This window comes from Micropterus salmoides, unplaced genomic scaffold (genome assembly GCF_014851395.1).
Source record: "Micropterus salmoides isolate LMB-PRFRI ecotype aquatic unplaced genomic scaffold, ASM1485139v1 Ms_hic_scaffold_11, whole genome shotgun sequence".
NCBI classification, from domain to species: domain Eukaryota; kingdom Metazoa; phylum Chordata; class Actinopteri; order Centrarchiformes; family Centrarchidae; genus Micropterus; species Micropterus salmoides.
In genome coordinates this window covers 22,185,921-22,209,085 of record NW_024040152.1, presented here as the reverse complement: position 1 = coordinate 22,209,085, position 23,165 = coordinate 22,185,921, and the positions used below count along the sequence as shown (strand labels likewise).

The following is a 23,165-nucleotide window of genomic DNA, read 5'->3' as shown; positions in this document are numbered from 1 at the left end:
CAAGCAAAAATGCCACAAAACCTGTTTTCACCTTATCAAAATTAAATACTTTCCACTTTTTTATGATTGCTTTGGACTGTTGTTTAGCAGTAGTTAGTTTAGGGCTGGGCGATATGACCAAAAATGTTATCACAACAGAAAAAAATCATACCTATCGATAATTATCACGATAAATGTCAAACCATTATTTCTTTCAAGTTTCAAGGCTGATTTTTGCTGCTGAGGGAAAATTGAAGAAGCCAGATGGTTATTTGTGTGGTAAAAATGTTCTTCATGGTCAAGACGTGACAAACACTTGATGCCAAACAGTGGATCACTTCACAAGTCTGAGGTAGAACATTCAAAACTATTATGATAAATATCTTTCAGAAAATATAATTAGTAAATCTTTTTTCAGTCTCTTTTCCTCAACAAAATAAATTATCTTAATAGAAAAATTAAGTGCTAATTTGTTCGTGATTCAAATCATACATTTATTGATGATATACTGAACATTGACTCGGCCATGCCACTAACTGTCTTTAACCTGGTGGAGTAAAAGTCGGTCCAAAAAGCTATTCACTATTCAAGTGGTTCACATGCAAATTGGGCAGTGTGGATCTGAGCAAACTAAATACCAAAACTGCAACAAGTTTGCAGTAAAGATGCATCTGGAGTCTCCTCGCGTCATCTTCTGATCAAAGTTTACCCTCAACCTCAGCAGGAAGTCTACTGAGCCTCCTCCTCAGGTCTCAACTGCCACTAAAGTGCCACCAACTCCCAGAGTAATCTAAAGCACAGGGTTCACATGTGTGCTCTCTAGCCTTTCGTCTTTTAAATAAACTTAAGCGGTGATGCAAATGTTGCAGTGAAGGACACTTGCAGGAGCTCCACTGAGAAGAGGTGTAACAGACAAACAGCCTTCACACCTACCGGTGTAGATCTATCACAATAAAAATCCTCTCGTCTGCTCTAATTGAGTCCCACCTTGACAAACTGGCCGCAAGGGCTCATCTTTCCAACTATGATTGAGTGGCAAACAGACAAACACATAGAGACAAAACTGTGTGTGTGTGTCTACTGAGAGTGCTTACAAAGGCCAGAACAACTTAGCTAATCCATCAAACTAAAATGGTGCAAACGTCTATCCGTTTATTACCTTGTTGACTCTCACTGTATTTAATTGATAGTAATTATCTGTTATATCACTAAATAATCACTGAAATACAACCAATGGTTGGAGGCCTCTTCCATTACTCAAGTATTATGTTGGTTAACCCCATGAAGCAGGTTAGGAGGCCGATTATGATCCCTGCGGCCACCAGGAGCCTCTGAAGAGGATCATCTGACTGAACCTTATAATGCATTGCAATCATTTGAAGGGATCCAAAACAAAGGTTTTTTTCCCAGCCTGAAAAAAATAAAAATAAAAAATCAGCTTAACTTCTCATGGATCATTTTATTTTGATTTTTTTATCAAACTTGCTCACATGCTGCACACAACTGTGGCAGGTAGCTAGGATCAGACCTGGCACTCATTGTTGATGATTGAGTTTTACTTCAGCTGGAGGAGAAAAATATCAGTACACTTGAATATGGACTTGAATTAATCAGGCAATTTTAGTGAGCTGGAATATTTTTGTGTACATTTTGTGATATTGGGGTTTTAGTAGGTGAGCAATTAAATATTCAGTCCATGTTAGTAAAATATAATAATGTTAGTAAAATATAATAATGGTAATTAGAACCAGAATTATAGTATGTACCCAAAAATTGTATTTCCTTCTTTACCGCACAAACCTCAAATTAACATCAATATATTACTGGTTGTAAGCAATCCGAGTCTGATCAGACACATTTTGTCAGATAAATAAATATTAAATATAAACTCAACTTCCAGTACAGCAAAATCCAATGCAATCCCAGTATGATGAACAATGTCTTATGAGAGATTTGCAATTAATCAAACTGAAGTATCTGTATTTTGACTAATTAAAAGATAGTATCAACACATCTAAAGTTAGATTCTGTAGGAAGGGAAACATGATGGATGTCGTCTGCCTCTGTTAACAACTAGTTTAAAATCAAGATTTTGTTCTACAAGGATTTTTCTTCTATAGCTGTGCGACCTTAACTTGATTCACTCAAAAAACAGTTGGTTAAGTCGGGCTCCTCTCCTCATTTAGACAAACCTTGTTCAGACAGTCTTTATTTAATTAAACCACCGTGATGTGTTTAAATTATTAGGCTTTTTCTTATTTATGGGTAATATCCGTTTTTATGCTTTGCACAACCATATTCTTTCTTCACAGTTATTCTGGGCTGTATTTGTCTTTTTCCCTTGCTGCTTGCATGCTTATCCTCCCGTGGGCCAAATTCGATAATTACCTATTTAACGAAGTAGCTTTTACTGAAGGGAGTGGAGTGGGATGGTAAACCTCTACCTTCATAATGCCATTCAAAAAAGGACTGGAATATTATCATTTTTGTATACCTGGGTCAACAAGACTTTGTATTGCTGAAATAAACTGTGTAATATGATATACCTTATGATATTATGGTTTTTCTAAACATTTCATCAAATGAGTGAATGAGGGTATTCATTCTAAATCACTGAACTGTTTCTGTCCTTCTACAACCTGCCATGATTTGGAGAAATATTAAGGATAATAGTTGCCTCTGTCTGTGTGCTTGTGTGTGAGAGTGTGTGCCTTGGTGTGTGTATGTGTTAAAATTCATACCCCAGTCCTGCCAGGTCAGACACAAGGTTGCCAAGGGCAGCAGCTGTAGAAAATGCGAGAAGGGAAAGAGACATGATTACAAAATGAGTTAGGAAATTGAGTTTTTGCTGAGGGCAGCCAAAAGACACAGATTGTGTTTGTCTGGGGTTTTATATTATATGAAGCACAAGAAATGACACATTTTCCCCATGTACCACTGGCATGCACCTGGAGTGGTCTGCCAGCAGACAGTGTTACTAAATTCATTAACAGGTTACTAAATTCATTCCCCTCATTGTCAATTTATATGAAGGCATGACGTTAGGACAACGTACTGGACAGCAACTGGAGAGCTACAGAAGATGTGAGAACAAAATGTGATTATAGTGTAGTTAAAGTGCACGTACATCAGAAATATTAGTGGTGATGGAGTGCTCCTATATAGCCTCCTGAAATCTCCTTCGACCCTTTCAGATTATACAGAAACAACTTTATTAAAGCTTGTATCTCTAACTGAAGATGAGGCATTGGCCAGGAGCTGGAGAGAGAAACGCACTTCAATTATCTTCACATGCCTTCTTCTACTTCCCTTTGGTACTTAATATAATATACACCACATGTTGCATGAGTGGTCGCTTGCATTGCAGAGGACAGGAGCAAAGCAGGAAGCAGCATGTTTGGACCAGTAAGCATAACATTTAGCCTCATAATAATTTCTAAATATAAAGACATTCAGGGCATATGTGTTTCAGTACCATACGCTGCTTATTTTTACCACGCTGGGTTTATGATGGACAACCACAGAGAACTATGGGCTCATTAAGGAGGCACTGCTGAAGCCCACATTGCTGTTGACTCGCTCCCTCAGCCTAATAGCTTTACATGAACAATCTGAACAGGAGAGCAGCACTTCTTCACAAAGTGCCCAAGGAAAAGAGGATGGGGGCATGTCAAAATGACTAACGCAACAAGAGCAAGGAGCAGAACTGTGTGTCATTATCACTGAATATATCTGGGAATCTGTCACTAGGTGGAGTAGTGCTGCAGGAGTGAGTTGGGAGATGATGAGTTAAACAATCTGCTTGTTCTGCTGCTTGGACCTTATGGTAGTAGTGGCTCCTAAAAGACAGAATAAAGTCTGTGCTTTGCTTGTGTTCTCTCAGCTATCCATGACTCTGACTTCAGAGTATTGCTGCTACTGCGGCAGTGGCACAGACTCCCTCAGGGGAACACAAAAAACCCAGTAGTGCCATCTCTGCTAAGGCTCAATACCCATCTAACTCTGACAGAAGGCCTTGAGTGCGTCAATTCAACTGACTTTCTGCTTCTGTAGTAAAAAAAAGTTTAACACAACATATAATGTACCCAAACTAGACTTTCTGCCTATTGACAATCTGCAGTTGTACGTTTGAACAAAAAAACCCACAGGACCTGCACCCACATTAATAAGCACAGAGGAATTCATCAGATAAAACTCCAAAGAGTCGCCGCATAATTAGAGAAGCCCGTGTGTGCAGAGATCTAGGGAAGTGTTGTTTACTGTGTCTCTGACCTTGTTGAAGAGAGACTCGCCTGCCTGCTGGAACAAAGCATTAATGTTAATAAGCTGCTGGTTTGTCTGTATTTGGCGCAAATCAAGCATATTAGCTTGTTGCTCTGTGAGAAGCTCTTTGGGTAATGTTATTGCTACTTCAGAGTGAAATGACAGAGGCAGGGCAAAAGGAAGGAAAGTGTGCAAGTTTCTAATTCTTGGCCAAGTTCAGTGCCAAAACACACAAAGCAGATTTGAGCTAATTGAGGAGAGTGTTGTGGTATTTTAGACGGAAAAGATTGTTTGCACTGGGCAGAATCTGATTGTAACTCACTGCAGTGAACAGGAATGAAAAAAACAAACAAAAGAGAGAAAAGCTGTTTTTATAGGATTTAGGTGAGAATGAAGATGATGTGCATTTTATGTTTTATTGTTAACTATATAACAACTTAGGAGCTACACTTTGTTGTCATTGCTTCTTCTGATGGATTATTATAAAAAATAACTGAGCTGTGTTTTAGGAAGGGCATCTCCTTTGTGGCAGATTTTATTTGTTACAGTTGGGATAAAATACAAAGTTCTTTTTATGCAAAATAAAGCTATATGTAAGAAGTTATATTCACGCCTGACAAATGCTGCACCACTGCAGTATTTCTGCCGCACTAACTGGCTTACTAACTGTGTGGCTGCAGCACACACTACAATACATATTTTACAGTTAATTTGTACACATTTAATGAGGCTATGAGGCTGGCATGAGTCAAATGCTCTCCTTTATATTCTATCTAAAATATGGACGTTGGTATTTAAGTGCAATGACATCTCCTCTTACACAGAGGCACTGTAGCTCCTCAATGGGACACACACACTTGAAATGTAGTTAAAGTAACTGCAGTATTTCCGTTTTTTTGAAATTCCAATTTGCCATTAACATTTGTTGTTGCCAGACAATCTATTCCGGGTCACTGTTTCCTGGCAGTGATGGAAGAAGCTTGAAAGAAAAATAATCAGGTTGCAGAGTAAAGATTAATAAAACACGACATGTAGTGATAAAAAATGTGCTGGCATTATGCACCAGACCGGCAGATGTAATGGGAGAGCCCATCAGGCTTGATTATGTGACTGAACTACCCAAATGTAATTACAAGCCAAGGTCAGCTGTCTGCCTTTAACTCACTGCTCTCTCTGCTCAGTCCACCTCCACAGGTTGGTAAGAGGTGCGCCTCCAGAGATGTACATTATTATGTAACAGATGCTTTTACAACGTTCATTGAGTAGTAAAACCTTTGTACTGCTCCTATCACTCTCACTAATTAGGTAAAGAAAGATGGAGTAAAGTAGAGAGGGAGTGGCTCAAGAGCTTGGTGAGGGTGAGTAAAGTGGGTTTGGCTGGGCTATTTATTTTTTTCACTTCTGGGTAAAAATAAATTATCAGACCATTTACCCAACACAGAAATATTTATTTCCTTCCCTGTTCTTCGGATCCTTTTATCACGTGTTACTTTATGATGGATATATCCATCTTTAACAGGAACTTTCTAAAATTTTCCAGACCTGCAGAAAAGTCAGAGACGCTGTCTGCATGTGTATAATCCACAGACGTCTACTGGTGGATAAATGGGCCGTGAAACAACAAGAAATAACAAATGGGAGACAGTGGGAACTTTTTAGTGGTGTCTCATATCTCATTTAGTGGGTCTCTCCATACCTGGAGGCTTTCCACAGCAACAGCAACACACACACACAATTGGTCGACACATAACTGTACATAGGCTTACTCACACACAGGTGGGTGTGTATTTACTGTATGTGGGCCTATGTGTGTGATTGTATGCGACAACTGGAGCTGAAGAAATGCTTTAGTTATGGCAGATGAGTTTGGAAATCGATAAACCACAGATTAGAAGAAAGGATGTGAAGAGAACAAAACTGGAAGCATTCATTTAATTTGATGTGTTAATGCAGGATGTTATTATGTTCTTAAAAGTTAGGAGAGCTATATTACAAAACAAAATAATACGATCTAATTAAGAGAAAATGTTGTAGGGACCTGGGAAGGGCATGGGTTTTTGAAGGGAAGTCTTGGGAGAGCAGGTTGATTTCATGAGTTAATCACCTAAGATATCATTTTTAATTGATATAATCATATTTGGAGATTTTCCTCCTCATTACCTCTGTTTAAATTATGTTATTGGTCTAACTCAGCGGCAGACCATTTTCTGACAGTATAGTCTCTATCTTCATTGACCCAGCTGAGCCACATTTGCCTCAAGGAAAATGTGTGATTGGTGGACTTGACTGCAGATTTGACACTAGTGCTAAATCACTCTGGACTGAGCGGGATAACTGCAGCCTCTTGATTCGCAGACCTCCAAATGTCCCCAATGTAGCAGGAATGACAAAAGGAAGATAATGGAGTCTGAGCGATAAAAACTGGGTTGGGGCTGCTTTAGGAAAAAACAGAAGCTCCAAGTTTGTTGTCTATCAGTGGCTGTGTGGTAGTTTTTTTTACATGTTTTTTCAAATCTCTAATTAACTGGGGATTTCTGCAGCTAGAGCTTACTGTCAAACCTGGGTGGGAAAATCTCTTTATGCCAATCAAAGATCACAGGCTCTGCCTGTCTACTAGTAGCTGGTCTGAAAAATTAATTGTTCTACCTAAGTCTGAAACCTGATAACCCTCTTCTCTACAAAACCCCACCAGGCCTAAAATTGCTCCTTTGGCATAATCATTATCCCAGTCATCCTTTCACTGCAAATGTTCCAAAGTTAAATGGCCACATTTTTAAATTGAAAAACTGGTTGGTGTGAACTGTAAATCTACAAGAGCAGGATCAAGTCAAAAGCTTGTCTGACACATTATGCACTTCAAAGTGAATATTCAAATACCTCCTCTCTACAGTTTATCGCTCCTTGCTTTAGTTTGCACTGGTCAAGTTTTCTATATCTCTCCAGTTCCACGTGAAGTAAGAATAAAAACAGCTTCAGGCCTCTGCCTCCTCTGCTCTGTTACAGCATCAGCTTCTATTCCTTTAAGTCTTATAGACAGATCAGTTTATTGTCAACAAAAACAAAAAACAACAAAAACACACTGCTATCACCACAAGTAGCGAGAAAACAATCAGAAGAGGAAAGGGAAGACGTGCAGGGTAGGTGTGGGAATGCCAGTTGCCCTTTAACTCCTCTGTTTACCTGGAGTGATTTGCAAAAATGATTCAAATGGTTTCAGCAATTATTCACAAGGGTTGTTTTTACCACCATTAAATATGTAAATAGGGTGCAGTCATCACGCTTCACCTTGGACCACAGCTGAGACTGACATCAGTGTTCTCCTCTTCTTAAATCTCCTGTCAGCATTCACATTCAGTGCAATGTAACATAACAGCCTTCAGTGTGTCTACCAGATACACTGAATGGGAACAAGTGATAACATTTAAATGCAAATGTGCCTCTTTAAGATTAGTGGATATTCCTACACCCATTCGATTAGCACTGGTTAGATTGAGAGTTTATTGTTTAGACTTCATTATGAGACAGTGTATTCTGTCAACACTGAAAGTAAAAATGCTTCTTTCTACTCTTTTTTTTAAAACTATGATTTGGTAATGAAGAAGTGGACAGACAGGGAGTCGACTTGCAGTCTGAAACATGTCAACACAGATATGCAACTCACTAAATTAATTATAGGAAATAGGTAAATAAATATTAAGTTACATTAGGATCATGAGATTCTCTTACCAGCCATAGTTGAAATGCCAAGGATCACACCGATGGATAACTCAATCTGTGTGCCCTGTGAATCCACACACACACACACACACACACACACACACACACACGTGTGTGTGTACAGAAGATAGTTTATAAGACAAGAAAGATCATGTGTGTCATTCTATAATACAAACCATCAGTGCAATCTAATGTACAGGTTATAACATTCATCTGTTCATGTTCCTTCTCAATGATATTCAGAGAGAAATACAGAAATGACTTATTCACCTGAGGCAATTTGTAACTTAAAGGTCTGAACCAAAATGCTGCAGCAAAGTTAGCAATGGTGATGGCAATGGTAGCTTCCAATCAAAGTCCACTTATACATTATCTGCATTAAAGACTTCTCTAGAAGCTTCCACTCTTTCAGTGTAGGGTATCCTGGCTTTAGCGCAGACATCCTATCCCATACAAATGGAAAGCAGCCTGAGCTCTTTAGGCAGGATGCATTACTTTCTGAACTGGACTGAAAGAATAAAAGGGAATGTAAAGTCAGACAATTACAGTTTTAGCAAAAAACACAATTTTTCCAAATGTACACACTTCTCATAGACAAGCTGAATCCAGCAAAAATGGGATAACTTATTGATTCATAAATTTCCTGTAAAGAGCAAAAACAGCAGTCTGGATATTTTATTTAATATCTGCATATTATTACAGTATGTACTTTTTTGGGCAAAGCTATGCCATTTCATTACGGTCTATTTATCTTTTTTCTCTTTTGTTTCTCTAAAAATGTATTTTCCCACTCTCTGTTTGTCTTTACACCTTCTTGTAGAGGCCCCCATAAGACTTCCTCATCTCTGTGTTAAAAAATAATGCTGCCGCTACTTTCATTTAAGCTCATAAATTCATTCCATTCCACTGGGTTTAGACTTCATTACCTGAACGACTTCAGAAATACTTAATAAAGAGTGGGTTTGCTTGTGGCAGCAAAATAACTAAAAATGTATAGGATGTTAAAGGACAAAGAGGAAAAAGAAGGAAAAACATAGACTGTCAAATAATGACTGAGAGCAGATAGGAAATATACTGACTATACAGTAGCATCAAACAAAAAAATATTTAATTTTCTGGTTCTCCCTTGACGCTTTCATCCAAAGCAGTATCATGAGTATATACAACATATTCTTTATGCACGAGTGTGATTTCCACAAGTGCCCCCTGTGATAATCACACTCAAACTCTCTAGAGTACACCTGTATACCCACTGAGCTGCAGTGGAGCTACAGCGCAGGACGAAGCTGACAGACTTACAGCGACAATCATGATGCAGTTGTCCAGGAATCCAAATCCAACAAAAGGCAGTGCATTGTGCAGCAGAACTGTAAAATAACAAACACAAACAGTAAATCACCAACAGACAACATATACAGACAGTATGCAGTGTTTGATTCTACATTAAAAAATAGCAAGACTTCAGTTATGGTTGAGTTCTGCAGGCAGAACTGTAACAGACTGAACACAAACACAAAACATACATACAAGAACATGTGACAGAAAATACATTATAAACCCATTACAAACTGAATGCCTTGTAAGATCTGTCTAAATAAGAGAAGATAAGATGTTTCTTTATTAAACCCACATACAACAAAAGTATCGTAGAATAAATATATACACTATAAATAATAATAATAATAATCTTTATTTGTAGAGCACTTTCAAAAACAAGTGTAAAGACAATAATACCCAAGAGACAATAATACAAAAACAATACAAGATAAAAGCATGAAAACATTGAAAATACTAAAATACACGTTTAAGATAAATATAAAATTAGTAAAATACAATAAAATAAAAGGGATAAAATAAAGTCAAATAAGATTGGGAAAGGCTCTCCTATAAAAGTATGTTTTAGGAAGGGACTTAAAAGAGTTCACTGACTCAGCTGACCTGATTTCCTCGGGCAGGCTGTTCCAGAGCCTCGGGGCCCTGACAGCAAATGCTCTGTCCCCTTTAGTTTTCAGTCGAGACTCTGGAACAGACAACAGACCTCTGCCCGAGGATCTCAAGGTACGTGCTGGTGTGTATGGGACTAAAAGGTCAGAAATATAACAAGGCGAGAGGCCATGAAGAGCTTTAAAAGTGATCAATAGAATTTTAAAGTCAATTCTAAAACATACTGGGAGCCAGTGTAATGAAGCTAAAATAGGAGTAATGTGGTCATATTTCTTTGTTCTGGTTAAAAGCCTGGCAGCTGAGTTCTGGACAGTCTGGAGATCAATAGATTTTTGGGTTAAACAGGTGAAAAGGCTGTTGCAATAATCCAGGCGTGATGAGATGAAGCCGTGTAAAATGGTCTCGGTGTCCTTAAAAGTTAACATAGATCGAATTTTTGCTGTATTTCTAAGTTGATAAAAACATGATTGAACAAGCTTTGTGGTGTGCTGCTCGAAAATCAAACCAAACACCAAGGTTCTTTGCCACAGGCTTAATGTGATTTACTAGGGAACCAGCAGATGGCAGTATTTGATTTGCCATCTGCTGGGACCCAATGACCAGGATTTCTGTTTTGTCTGAGTTCAGTTGGAGGAAATTATTTGACATCCATTTTTTAACTTCACAAAGGCAGTTGTTAAGTGAACTCAGCATTCCAGGGTCTGTGGATCTGACGGGCAAGTATATTTGTGTGTCATCAGCATTAATATGAAAAGAAATGCCATGTTTATGGATAATATGTCCAAGGGGAAGCAGATACAAGGAAAACAAAAGGGGTCCTAAGACCGACCCCTGAGGCACACCATATTTTAACTGGACAGAACGAAGAGACATAGTTGTTTACAGACACACAAAACTTCCTATTTGACAGGTAGGATGAAAACCATTCTAGGGCAGTACCAGAGATCCCCACCCAGTGCCTCAGTCTGTCTAAAATGATGTTGTGATCAATGGTGTCAAAAGCAGTGCTAAGGCCCAGGAGTACCAGGACTAAGCACATGCCTTCATCAGCAGACATTAAAAGGTCATTGGTGACTTTAAGCAGGGCAGTCTCAGTGCTGTGGTACTTCCTGAAACCAGATTGAAACTTTTCAAATATTTTGTTATTTTTGTTAAATATATACGCATTACGCACTATATACAATATAAAACGAATCATCAATCTCAGTCTCTATCATTATAAACTAGCTATGTTTGGCTAAGAGTTCATATTTTCTGATGCATTTAATGCCTTATTTTTATCTACGTTGTGCCAATATTTACTTTGGTACATGCTTTGCTGAAACAGTTTATATATTTTTCCAATATCTTAACCTTGTGGGTTCAATATGCCATGGCCCTAGCCAGGCCTCCAGTTTTGTTTTCCCCATCCCAGTGTTTCTCTTTCTATGTGTAGGTTTGTGTGTGGGAGCAGTCTCCCCTCCTGGCCCAGCTCCTCCTGCACTCAAATCGGCTATTATCTTGTTGTCTCTCAGCTTGCACACACCTGCAGTCCATCACGACATCCTCTCAGCAGTTTATCTATCCTGGCTCATCTCCCACTTGTCACCAGATGACGCTATCCAGCCTCGCTCCTCAACCCTCAATCTTATCTCTTAGCCATACTACCTCTCCATTCCATCTTATCCCTGCAAGTTGGTATGAATAAACCCTCTTTTTATGCACCTTACTCCTGTGTTTGTGTCCTGCGTTTGGGCCCACCCTGTAAACGCTGTGACAGAATAGAGTATAAGACATCTAAATTATGGTAGATGAGACCATGAGATAATATAAAGAACTAAAATTGGTCTCACATGAGGAAGTGTTACAGTAGCAACAGTTAAAATACTGAATAGGCAGTAACATGTAATCCACAAGTACATACTAAAAATACCATAAGTCAGTGTGTAACTAATATCTTATTTCTATAGCCACCTTACAGGCCTTTTGTGTAAATAAGGTCGTAAATATCAAGCAGCACCATTTCCAGACCTAAAAGGCTCAGAATGTAAATACACACAGTAATGTATTGTCCTTTTATATGCATAAAAAGTGTTCCCTGTGTGTGGGGTTAGAAAAGATATACAGTTCAATATAATGTTGATGCTGTGAAAATACATTTTTAATGTGACCTGCTGCCCTAGGGACCTTTAGTCTATTCTTGTTGAAGTTCAAGTGAAGTTCAGCCCAGTAACTAACCGGCAGAAAAGTATTTGCTTTGAGCACAACCACGGCTGAATACCTGCATTTTCTTATTTGCTGCAGCTCCCCTTCAGTACATAGTAAGAATGTTCAATCTTGCTCTTTGGGCCACAGTACACAAAACACCTACTCACTCAAATCTTAAACACAGACTTTACTTTAATGCTACACCAGGGGCAACTTTGATCGAATTGTGAAGAACACTCCATCTCTTGGCACTGAGACCTGTAGAAACAAATCCTGGTGTTTGGTTTGTATGCTTGACTGCAAAAATAACAAATGTGGACCCAAGAGTGAAATCTAACAAGTCTTCTTAACACTGAGCTCTGTGCAGAAAATGCTTGACATTTGATAAACCTTTTGTCTCTTTTCTCTCTAGTATCCTTTCAAAAAAAGCCCCGTTCACCAGCGCAATTTAGTGACGATAGGTTACATGACTTCTGTGTTTTAATGTCCAGCACAGCTTTTTAGCTGACCATGAACTAAAAGGCTCATTCCAAACTCCAAACAGCTTTTATGATAGGGATCACCAAATTATTTCCCAGTGGGTACCCCTTATCTCCCCTGGACCCAGTTGTTCCAGGCTACATTAAACCTGTTTAACAGGATGTTTTAAAACCTTTGATGAGAAAGTGTCGTTGAGTGTTTTTACCAAATGTGCAGATCAGATGAGGAAATAAAAATTTGGACTCCTGACTATATAGGTACTGCACTTTGCTAATAAAGTGATGCAAAGTAAAGCTGTATGGGGAAATTTTTCATGGTTGGTAGGGTAATTTTAACAAAAAAAGGCAACCTTAGGGTAACGCTTAGAAAGCAAAACTAGGTCTCCCTTTTACTCTTTCTAATTTATCACTACTGATTTTAGTCTTTAGACTTTACTATCTGAGAGAGAGATCTGTTTTCAAAGCCAGTTAAACATAGTAACACACAGATAAAGACAATACATAGAGTTCCCATAAATACAGTACATTCCTACACAGTCAGTGAGGTTCAATGCTGAGGGGACAAAACTTCCTGCTGCAGAGAGCTCTCCTCCATTTAAAAGGTACTGTATCTCTGCCCAGATGGCAGTGATGTGAAGTGATGATTCAGAGGGTGATCAGAGTCATTCACTATTGGGAGTGCTAGGTGTGTAAACATGATTATCTTTTCTCTTAATGCAATCATCAGGCCAAACTATATACTGTGACTATTTGGTCCTATTCTGTACAGAGGTCATGGATCTGCTCTCTATGCTCTGGTGTTTAATATCTTGGATGCCATGCTTATTACAATCCTGCAACAGCCACATATACCTGATTATTTTCATTTTCGTGTCAGAGCTTTTGATATATTCCTTGTTGCCGGAATTTCAACAAATATAACAAGTGAAGTGAAGAAAAGTCCACAGTCTTTGTTGAAACCTCTTCGATATGGGTACTACAAATGCAGAGGATGTGCCCAATGTAACAATACAGCTGAAGGTAACTAATTTACTCACCCATACACAGGGAAGATCAATGACGTCATAACATGCTCCACTTCTCATGTAATTTACATGATCAAATGTCCGTGTGGGCTATCTCATCTTGGTAATATAGCATTCATTAAGCAGAGAATAGTGAACATAACAGCTCCATAAGGAGAAACATGACATCTCATCATTTAGGTTTCAGGGCATAGAAAAGGCAAACATTGATGAAATACTTATTAGAAGAGAAGTATAGTGGGTATTTAATCAGCAAATTTCCCCCAAATGATTGGACGATGAAATACCATGGCATATCATACTTTAAGGAGTTTTGGGATTCTTCTACTTAAGGTGCAGTCAGGATACAAGTAGTATTTATGATTACACAACTTGCAATGACTTGCAAGCTGCAAGGCTGTTTTCATTAATCAGATGTGCAACTTAAATATGCATGTACATTTTTTCCTTTTTCTTGAATGTGGAATAAAATGTGACAGATTGTACACATGTCACTGTCAATTATTGAGAGACACTCTAACAAGATAATAACTGTCCCACACCTGTGCACACAGAATGGGCAGAGCATTATCTATTGAAGTCATATGTTTTATGAATTGTTTAAAACACTTGAAGGTCAAGAGGAACTGAAACTTAAGTATTATTTATCAACTGAGATTTATAGAGCAGAATGCAGGATTTTCTTTTCTAAAGACTGAAGTGATACTTTGCAACGCTGAATCAGAGATAGTTGAAGGAGCATATATCTCTGTTGAACAAATTTAACAAAAAATACTTGAAATGAATTGCCTAGCCTAGCTTTATTTGCGAAGAGAGTGAGGTCTAAAAGCTGTTTCAGAACCACTGCTCGGACTCAGAAGTCTCAAAATTAAAATGGGTATAATTTCACGTAATAGTTTGTGAAATGGTCATATTGAAAAAGACATTTATGATAATTTTTTGATTCAGTGGAATAAATGAGACCAAGGTTTGTTTGGCAAACTTCTGCTCCAAATTACATTCACACTCACTCAGTTTAGTCTGCTAAAAATCTTTCACCACTCAGTGATCATTTCATGGTTTTTAGGAGAGTATTTTTACAGTAATGAAAAGGAATGAAATTTTTTCCATGGAAGTCATCAACACATGTAACTCACAGTAGGAGAAATGCAAAGCAACAACAGACACAACACAAAGACTTTTCTGTCTTGAGGAAAATCACGAGTGCCGTGTTCGACACTGTTGCTCCAGTGACAGCCAGCTGACATAATGGTTCTTTTTAAAAAAAAGTTTCACTCAGCTGTGTTAGATTTGCTATAGCACCAAAGCAGGAAAAACATTTCAGCACAACGACAAGAGAAACACTGAGCTTTAAATGATAACTGAACTGAACTGAACTGAACTAACCGTTAAATGAATACTGAGAAATAAATAAAGACAAAGTTGATATGAAGTATGTTGGCTTTACCAGCACGCCTTCCATCCTCTCTGAGGTCAGGTCAGTAACTGAGTACCTGAGCAGGTGGATTACATATGTCTGAGTGTATGGCGACCGATTTTTATTGAGAGATTATCTGCAAAACATTACTCTACATTTGATTGGAACCTATTACCACCTGGCATCAAATACAAAGAGCTTTGAATTGCTAGTGACCTACAATGTTGGGCAACATGATCCGAAGTAAATATCTAAGTTTGGGCCTGTCATTTTTAAACTAACTCTTGTTTGAAACTAATTTGTGTTGCTGTTTTTCTTTTCTACATTTTACATACCTCGTGTTAGTCTCTTCTCACTTGCCCTTCCTCTGTTTAATGAATACACTTTGTCTGGTACCTTAGATTCAGATTAGACTGTTTTCTTACTGATTCTATCCTTGGCTCAGGAGCAATAGCTAATGCAATATCTGTTCATGGAAAACGTATAATCCCATTAAGCAGGTCCATTCACAATGTGTGCCCTTTCCTCTGGGGAGACCATAGAAACAAAGTGGCAACGATGAACCACAATATTCTTCTCATTAATGTTAATTAATACTGATCTGCATAACTTGTCCTGGTTGATTGAAAGTTAAACGAGGGATGTCAATCCAGGCTGTCGTGCTACAATATTAAAAGTCAAATCAAATCAGTGTACTCATTGCAAGCATCTGTCTCCATGAGCAGAAACACATAGAAACACATAAAATGTAAACAAGCACCATGACTACACTAAATTAGACTTCTTACCGTATCTTAGCTGTGCTGCAGTAGGTGGTGCGATTTTCAGCTGCCCTGAAAAAGAAGAAGAAGATATGGATTATAAAGCATCTGTATTTCCTATGGCCTGTATTTCTATGGAGGGGAAAAGTCAGCATACATGTCAGACAGTTCCTAAATGGCAAAGCCTATCAGTCACGACCTTATGGATACAGAGAGGAGTAGGAAAGGGTTAAAGAAGGAGAAGGTTTTAGCAATGTGTCAAGGGGATAAAAGGGAGTCAGAGGAAGAGGTGCAAAGAGCGTCTCCCTCGATGCCACCTCCCCTAAGCGAGACACAGATGAGGGCAAAACAGACGCCAGAAAATGATAATACTGCTGCCAATCAGGGCCCAGAGGAGGCCTGCTAGCACATTGATTATAGTTGGAGTGTCTGTGTTTGTGTGAGCAGTGACAAAAAGACACTGAAAGGGAGGACGAGGTGGAAGGTGTTTAGAGACATTTGTTTGCTGTCTTTATATCGACAGCTTTAATGTGATATCATCCAAAATCACATTGCTGAAAATAAAATTACTTTACTGAGATCAAATCACAATTTTTCTACATTGGGACAAAGGGAAACTGGGAAGTTAACGAGCTGTAACATCTATCTGCGATTAAGTGTCAGACTAACACAACAGTGACCGGTCTCTGAAGCAAGAGGTAAGATTATGTTGGTATCACGGCTCTGTGAAATAAGATTTGTTTCATTGGAGGTCAGTGTAATTATTAGTCCACATAATGAAGTCTGTTCATTATCACTTACAGGTGTTGTATACAGAGCGTGCCTCCACTTCTACTAACACCCAGACACACACACTTGCAATCCCTGATGTGCAATTCCCACTGACTGTGCGACAAGTAAGGATGAGAGCAAATGCCCAAATCCAAATTTGCTTTCTGGGCTATTTAAAATGACATGTCTGTGGGTTTTTACCATCTTCAATACATGTTGACAATTCTATCACTTTATAGATACATTTACTTTGTAAGCTGGCAAAATGACCCAATTTAAATGATTAAAATTTAGGCTGTAACATCACAAACCATATCCATCTCCTTCTCAATCTTCCTTACCTTTCAGTGCTACGTGTCACCTTACAGGTTTTGTGCTACAGTTCAAGCCACATCTCATGTTGCCGACACAAGAACAGACAATTGTTCACCTCATTTCACAGGTTTCAGAAAATCCTCTCAGAAAAAATCAAAAGCAATCACACTATAAGATGGGAACAAACTAGTAGAGATGAAGATCCCACCGGGACACATTTCTTTCCATTTATCGCTCATTCAGGGGCTGTTTTAGGATTTAATTAAAGGCTTTCAATGATCCTCCTGTGCTCATCCGTGAGCCAATGCTGTCAGTGCACTGCTGCATCAACCACATAACTTCTCTCACTAAAACTGGCCTCGAAACAGCTGATGCTGAACTAGTCTCTGCAGTCATATGACCCTATTATCTGTAAGGCTCTAGAATCATATGGATGTTATTAACCAGTGATACCATACTTAGTGTCAACAAAGATTTGGTTTGTTTTGGTATGTTCATAAACATAACTTTGCCAAAAGATATAATGTTTTCCTTAAAACTTAAACTGAGGTGGTTACCCACTGCATATGAAAAACATTTTTGACTTGAAATTTCCAGAAAGAAATCATTTTGCTCATTTTGCCTCTTTTCTTCATGCATATTCTGCAGTGAATATTAGCTTCGTTAGATGCGGTTGATATGAGCCTCATCAACCACAGTGATGGATGGTCAGTCACTAAGTGTTGGTTATAGCGTGCGACAGCATTGGGGGAGTGTAATATATTAGGGATGGGCAATAAAGACGTTTGTGATCAATAACAGTGAACCTGAATGGATTCACCAATGTTTTTTTGTTTATGATGTAACCTGGACGTGACTTTACAAGTACAATTACAGTACCCCCAACCCACCCCCCACCCCAAGCCATTGTCAGATGGATGAATCTCACATAAAGGTCAATCAAATTAGTCATTTACTGAGGTGACTGCAGTGGTGTCAAACTATTTGTACCTTCTGTGGTGCTTTTTATGTAATCCAAACAATTGGTTTGCTTTCCAACCTTGTCAGCCTTGTCAGAGGACTCGTCTCCATACTTATCAATAAAGGTGTTGTTGGGTTTTTTATAATCATCACAAGGGTAACTAATCATTGGAATCACCTAATGTAGTTCTTGATTGGACAGAAAACGTGCATATTCTTAGCCCTCCATAGTACATGGTGTGACAAAATTTATTAGTCTGAGATACCATACAAATCACTAGTCATCCGTGAATATGCGCAACATTTAGCTGTACATTTCAACATTAGTCCAAGCTTGAGATAACTTATAAGACTAGAGCAGATAATTCCTTCCAGAGTGCATCTTCTAATTTTGTGCCATTATAAAACGTTCTACATTTTTATCATCCACATTTGTTTAAATTGTGATTTTTCTACAAGATAAAAAAAAAAAAAAGAACTAGTAAGATTTAAGGGTTAGCAACATAAACCGCAGAAACTAGTGGTTAAAAATAAAATAAAATGCTTTTTAGTAAAGGCCTGTGGTCAATCTAATAAATTGTTCTAATCTGTCCAATTTTGATATGACAGCGATAATAATACACCATGTGTGCCCCAAAGCAGAAGCAAGTTCCTGCTATATTTTCCCCATCACTTAAAAAGAATGAGACCAAATGAAAATGCAGCTGAATCACCATCTCATCACTAGTCACATGAAAAAACCCATTAACGAGAAACAGAATCCCTTGAAGATTTCTCTCTCCCAATCCACTGGGCTTCATCCAGCCATTTATTAGAACTGTGATAGCTGACATGACTGCCTATTGCCCACAGAACTCCTCTGATATAAAGTATTGATTGCATGGTGTCTTAAATCCCCCACAGTAGCTGTCTCGAGAGAATTAAATTCCAACAGGCAGGAGTGCAGAAAAAAATTAATGGGCAGTGGTTATAGCTACTGTGATAAGTAGCTAACCAACAGCATGATTAAATACCAAAGTAGCCATGTGTCATTCTTGTCTACTCTTTGTATCCTCCTATTGCAGAATAGCATACAGCATGCATCTGGCATCTGATAAAGACTGTGTTTACAGATAAACAGAAAACACGATATGTCACAAGTTTGGACACAGATCTTCAACTGTTCATTGCCAAGTCAGCAACAACACTTTTCTACACACAGGCTACAAAATACCCTTTAACAAGTGGATGAAAAACATGCAAATCAGGCTGTATCTAGGCAGCATTTTGACACAAGTGGACACAAAGTGACAAGGGGCTATGCTAGCAGCTCTGTGAGGCTTTAGGCTACTTAAGCACAGCAGTGCTTTGAGCTAAATGCTAGCATAAACATGGTAACATGCTCACAATGACAGTTTGCATGCTGATGTTAAGCAGGTTCATATTTACCATGTTCACCATCTTAGTTTAGCATGTTAGCATGCTAACATTTGCTACATAGCATAACTAAACACTGATGGGAATGTCATGCAGGTACATGGTCCTAAACCAAAATAATGGACAATTAAAAAATGTGACCCAATTATGGAGCTAAATGAAAAGTCAGGGGATCACTAAAGTGTATACAATTTATCCTGAGCTGGAATGTCTGTACCAAATGTTATAGCAGCCCATCCAATACTTGAGATATATCAGTATGTACCAAGGCAGCAGACTGTCTGACCAACTGACATTGCCATTCCTTTAGATTCCTTCTGCATTTTACAACTAATGTGCTTTATCTGATACTTTATCTGCTACACTCCAGCTGGTCAAACTTTGTTTTGCTGTGACAAATGGCTTAATCCACACTTCTCTTGGTGCTGGTACAGAATGAAATTGAAGTGTGAACAGAGGTTTGGAAATTGGAGAGAAGTCTGTTAAGGGATCCGAAAGCCAAGTTCTCCCTCTCAGCAAAACTCATTGAAGATGAATAAATGTCCGTCGGTCCATTTAACCTCTTCATTAAAAAATAAACAGAGGCAATAACATTTTTTGCAATTGCAGGTGTTGGTGTTATAGGGGTAACCAGAACAATTGCACGGGCATTTTTCATCACAGGACTGACCAGCAGAGCAATGCAGTTTGTGTGTGTGTGTGTGTGTGTGTGTGTGTGTGTGTGTGTCTGCCTGTTGGTGTCTTGGGCTTTCTCTAGCAAATGTAACTATGAAACATCCTTGTTTTCCCTCAGGCTTTTATGGATTTTTGAGTTGCACACCTCATCACGCAGAGAAGAGATTCCCATTATTTGAGTGTGGTTTGATACAACACAGACCTCTGTATGAAGTCATGGTCTGTGAGGGTAAAAGCATGTTTATTTGTATCTATAGCATATTATCTGTTATCTGCAAATGCGTAACCTAAGGTCAGGGTGTGTGTGTGTGTGTGTGCGCGCGCGAGATCAATAGAGTTCAGCAAAAAGGGAACAACAGAAACCTAGAGCCATTCATCAAGCGCACAGCACCTTACTATTCTCCAGTGATTTATGAGAATGAAAAGGAGAAATTACACACACAGAATGTGGGCCACAATGGGCAGGACAGCCATTAGTAAACATCACATGGGAAAATATTTGAGGGGGGTAAAATCCTTTTCTAGCAGAAATGAATTTGTCCTAGAACGGGTGATGAGATTTAGAAAGCACGAAATATTTCATGAAGTACAACATAATGAAAAGCAACACTCAAAGAAACGTTTCTGAATTATATTTTGTTAGAACTAATAGTAGTCTAATGTAGTTTTCCAATTCCATCTCCTCCCCTTTACATGTCTACTGGAGGACTTCTAAAGATCATATCACAACTTAAAAATACTCTTTGTCTGCTGATGGAAAATAGCAGTTAAGCAGTCAGTATATACCCGTGAGAAGAAAACACAAAGCACTGGTGCATGACACCACACAAACTGAAGACTAACTGTGTAGTTAAAGTACTTTTTCCCTAAGAGTTCATTGAACTCTACATGGCAGGTAGAGTATTAAATATGCCAGTCGATTCCCCCAGTGCCAATTAAGGCAGCTGTGGAGGAACTGAAACCAAACACAGAAACAAGCAAAAAAAACACCACAAATCCTTGAAAATGTCCCCCTGACAAATGGCAAACCTCAGGAGACAGAAAGGAAAGAAGAAAGTAGGCTTGCTTCTGTCTTACAGCCAATTTGTAGAAATGACAAAGCAGAGAGGACAATGGAAAATATTTTTAATTGAGCAGCGGGCTACCTAAAATAACTCATACTATAGATGGTTTACAATGACTTCCCCTGCACATTAGTAACACTTCACAGAGAGGTTCCTTAGAGACCATGCATTTTACATTGTTAAGACCAATATTAACACCAAATATATATGTATAAAACTTTATCGAACACTCATCCCATGATAATGATATATATCAACTGCTTGCACCTATATTACAGTAACAGCTCAACACATATTTGTAGCCAGGGCGATCCAAATCCTGTAGCCCTCTAGTTCACAGTAATGGTTCTCAATCCTGGTAACTAAAGTGAAGTTAACTGCATGCATAACAGTCAGACCCCCCATCTGACCCACAACAAATCTAAAAAAAAACAAATATACATTATTCACAGATACATTGTGGATATTTTGAGCATGTGTCATCCAATAGTCCAACAGTTCACATTAAGATCATTCAGAGTTCAGAGAACAGGTTTTAGCTTTTAGGAGGCAATCTCAGAATGAGGCACTGAACGGACCTGCAATAAGCAACACTAATGCTTAGAAAATACTTGAATGGTTCATCTCTGATGATTGTGCCTTTGTAATTAATGCACGGTGATAAGTGACAGTTTTGGTTTGATATTGACAGCTGTTTGATAGATTATTTATTTCTTTACTGTACTGAATGGCTTAATAGGTAAAGTCTACTTCATCACCGTAAAGTTTAAACAAATCAAGTGCAAACTATAAATAAATGTGTATATAGGCTACTACATGATAAAAATGTTGTATTATTAGGAAAATTAAAAGGAAAGTTTTATGACATGACAAAAATTCACCCTTCTGTTGGGATCAGGATGATCCTGATTTTTTGGATCAAAGGGATCCCAATCCTACTAAAAGGTTTTGAACAACACAAACTGAAGGTTTGATCCAGATCAAAACCATGATTGGATTAGGTGATCTGATCCGATTTCAAAATCATTTTTCTTTTGAACAACTGATTTTCAAGATTTGATCGAATCCAATAAGCGAAATCCAATCAGAGTACTTTTGAACAACTGGGCCCAGACATCAATTGGTCATTTGTCAGATCAATGGTATGTAAAGAAACACATGCACAGGTGTTTTCACTTATTTTACCTACCTCTGTGTAGGTGTGTACAGACCATCTTCCTGACTTTTATTGCTTCTGTTTATAATAACATTGGATCAAATGACTATGTATAATGTAAAAGTGGTGAAAGTGATGAACACAGAGAATTATTGCCTTACCCTGCTGTACTCAGCTCTATAGAGCATTTAACACAAAGCAGTAGATATGCACCTGGAAAGAAATAGTAACCTTGGTATCTACTAAAATGCTGACTTTAGTCTTGTGGGGCTGCAGTGAAATCAGCAGCCATGGTGGCCAAGGTCAGTTACAGAAGCCTCTAAGGGGCCCATGTACAAACCAAGGAGAAAACGGGGAGGTGTGATGTGTAGCGTGTTGCGGTACATCTCATATAAGGGTGAAAGGGAGGGACAGAATGACATTAGGAGAGATAAGAGGGAAAATATAGATGAGTGAGGAGACAACAGAGGTAAAGAAATGAAAGAAAACATTTTGTGGTGACAAAAAGCAAGTATGTGTGTTGTCTTTAGAGGTCATATTGTCCCATGAAAAAAAACCCCATAAAATAATCCATCGCTGTCTCTTATGCTCTGAAGCTCATGACCTCATGATCTAACGGACAGGCTCACAACCCACCTTGAATATCAAACACATCCTGCTGTGCATAATAACGTTAATGTTAAATAGGCTTCTGTGGTGTCTGTGTAATTTGATTCATGCCTTGATTTCAATTTGATTCATCCATATGTCTAGGTTTCACAAAGAAGAACCGTATGCAGGGATTTTGCTCCTTACTTTCATATCTTCTGAATCATAACATTTTAATTGGTGCCAGATGAAACACAGTGATTCTCAGTTTCAGGGTAAAGATTATTTTTGAGGGTAATACTTGTCAGAGACGGTGTTTTGAGCCAATTCATGGCGCTAAGTTAGCTTAATTAGCTAGCTATCGGGAGGTAATCAAATCTGCCGGTGACAGTTGTCATTTCAGCTGGATTAATAGGTTTGCAAAGTGAAAAACTCAAAGTCAACCACA

At 38.4% G+C, this 23,165-nt stretch overlaps 1 protein-coding gene across 1 annotated transcript in view; it reads right to left on the bottom strand.

The window, feature by feature from the left end:
• LOC119897873 (transmembrane protein 65-like) overlaps positions 1 to 23,165 on the bottom strand; it is a 38,524-nt gene that overhangs the window by 7,882 nt on the left and 7,477 nt on the right. Inside the window, exons 3-6 of the mRNA XM_038711893.1 lie at positions 15,800 to 15,844; positions 9,259 to 9,326; positions 7,969 to 8,023; positions 2,721 to 2,763 (exon numbers count right to left, since the gene is read on the bottom strand). Of these exons, the coding sequence (XP_038567821.1) occupies positions 2,721 to 2,763; positions 7,969 to 8,023; positions 9,259 to 9,326; positions 15,800 to 15,844 (211 nt within the window). The remainder of the gene's footprint in view (positions 1 to 2,720; positions 2,764 to 7,968; positions 8,024 to 9,258; positions 9,327 to 15,799; positions 15,845 to 23,165) is intronic.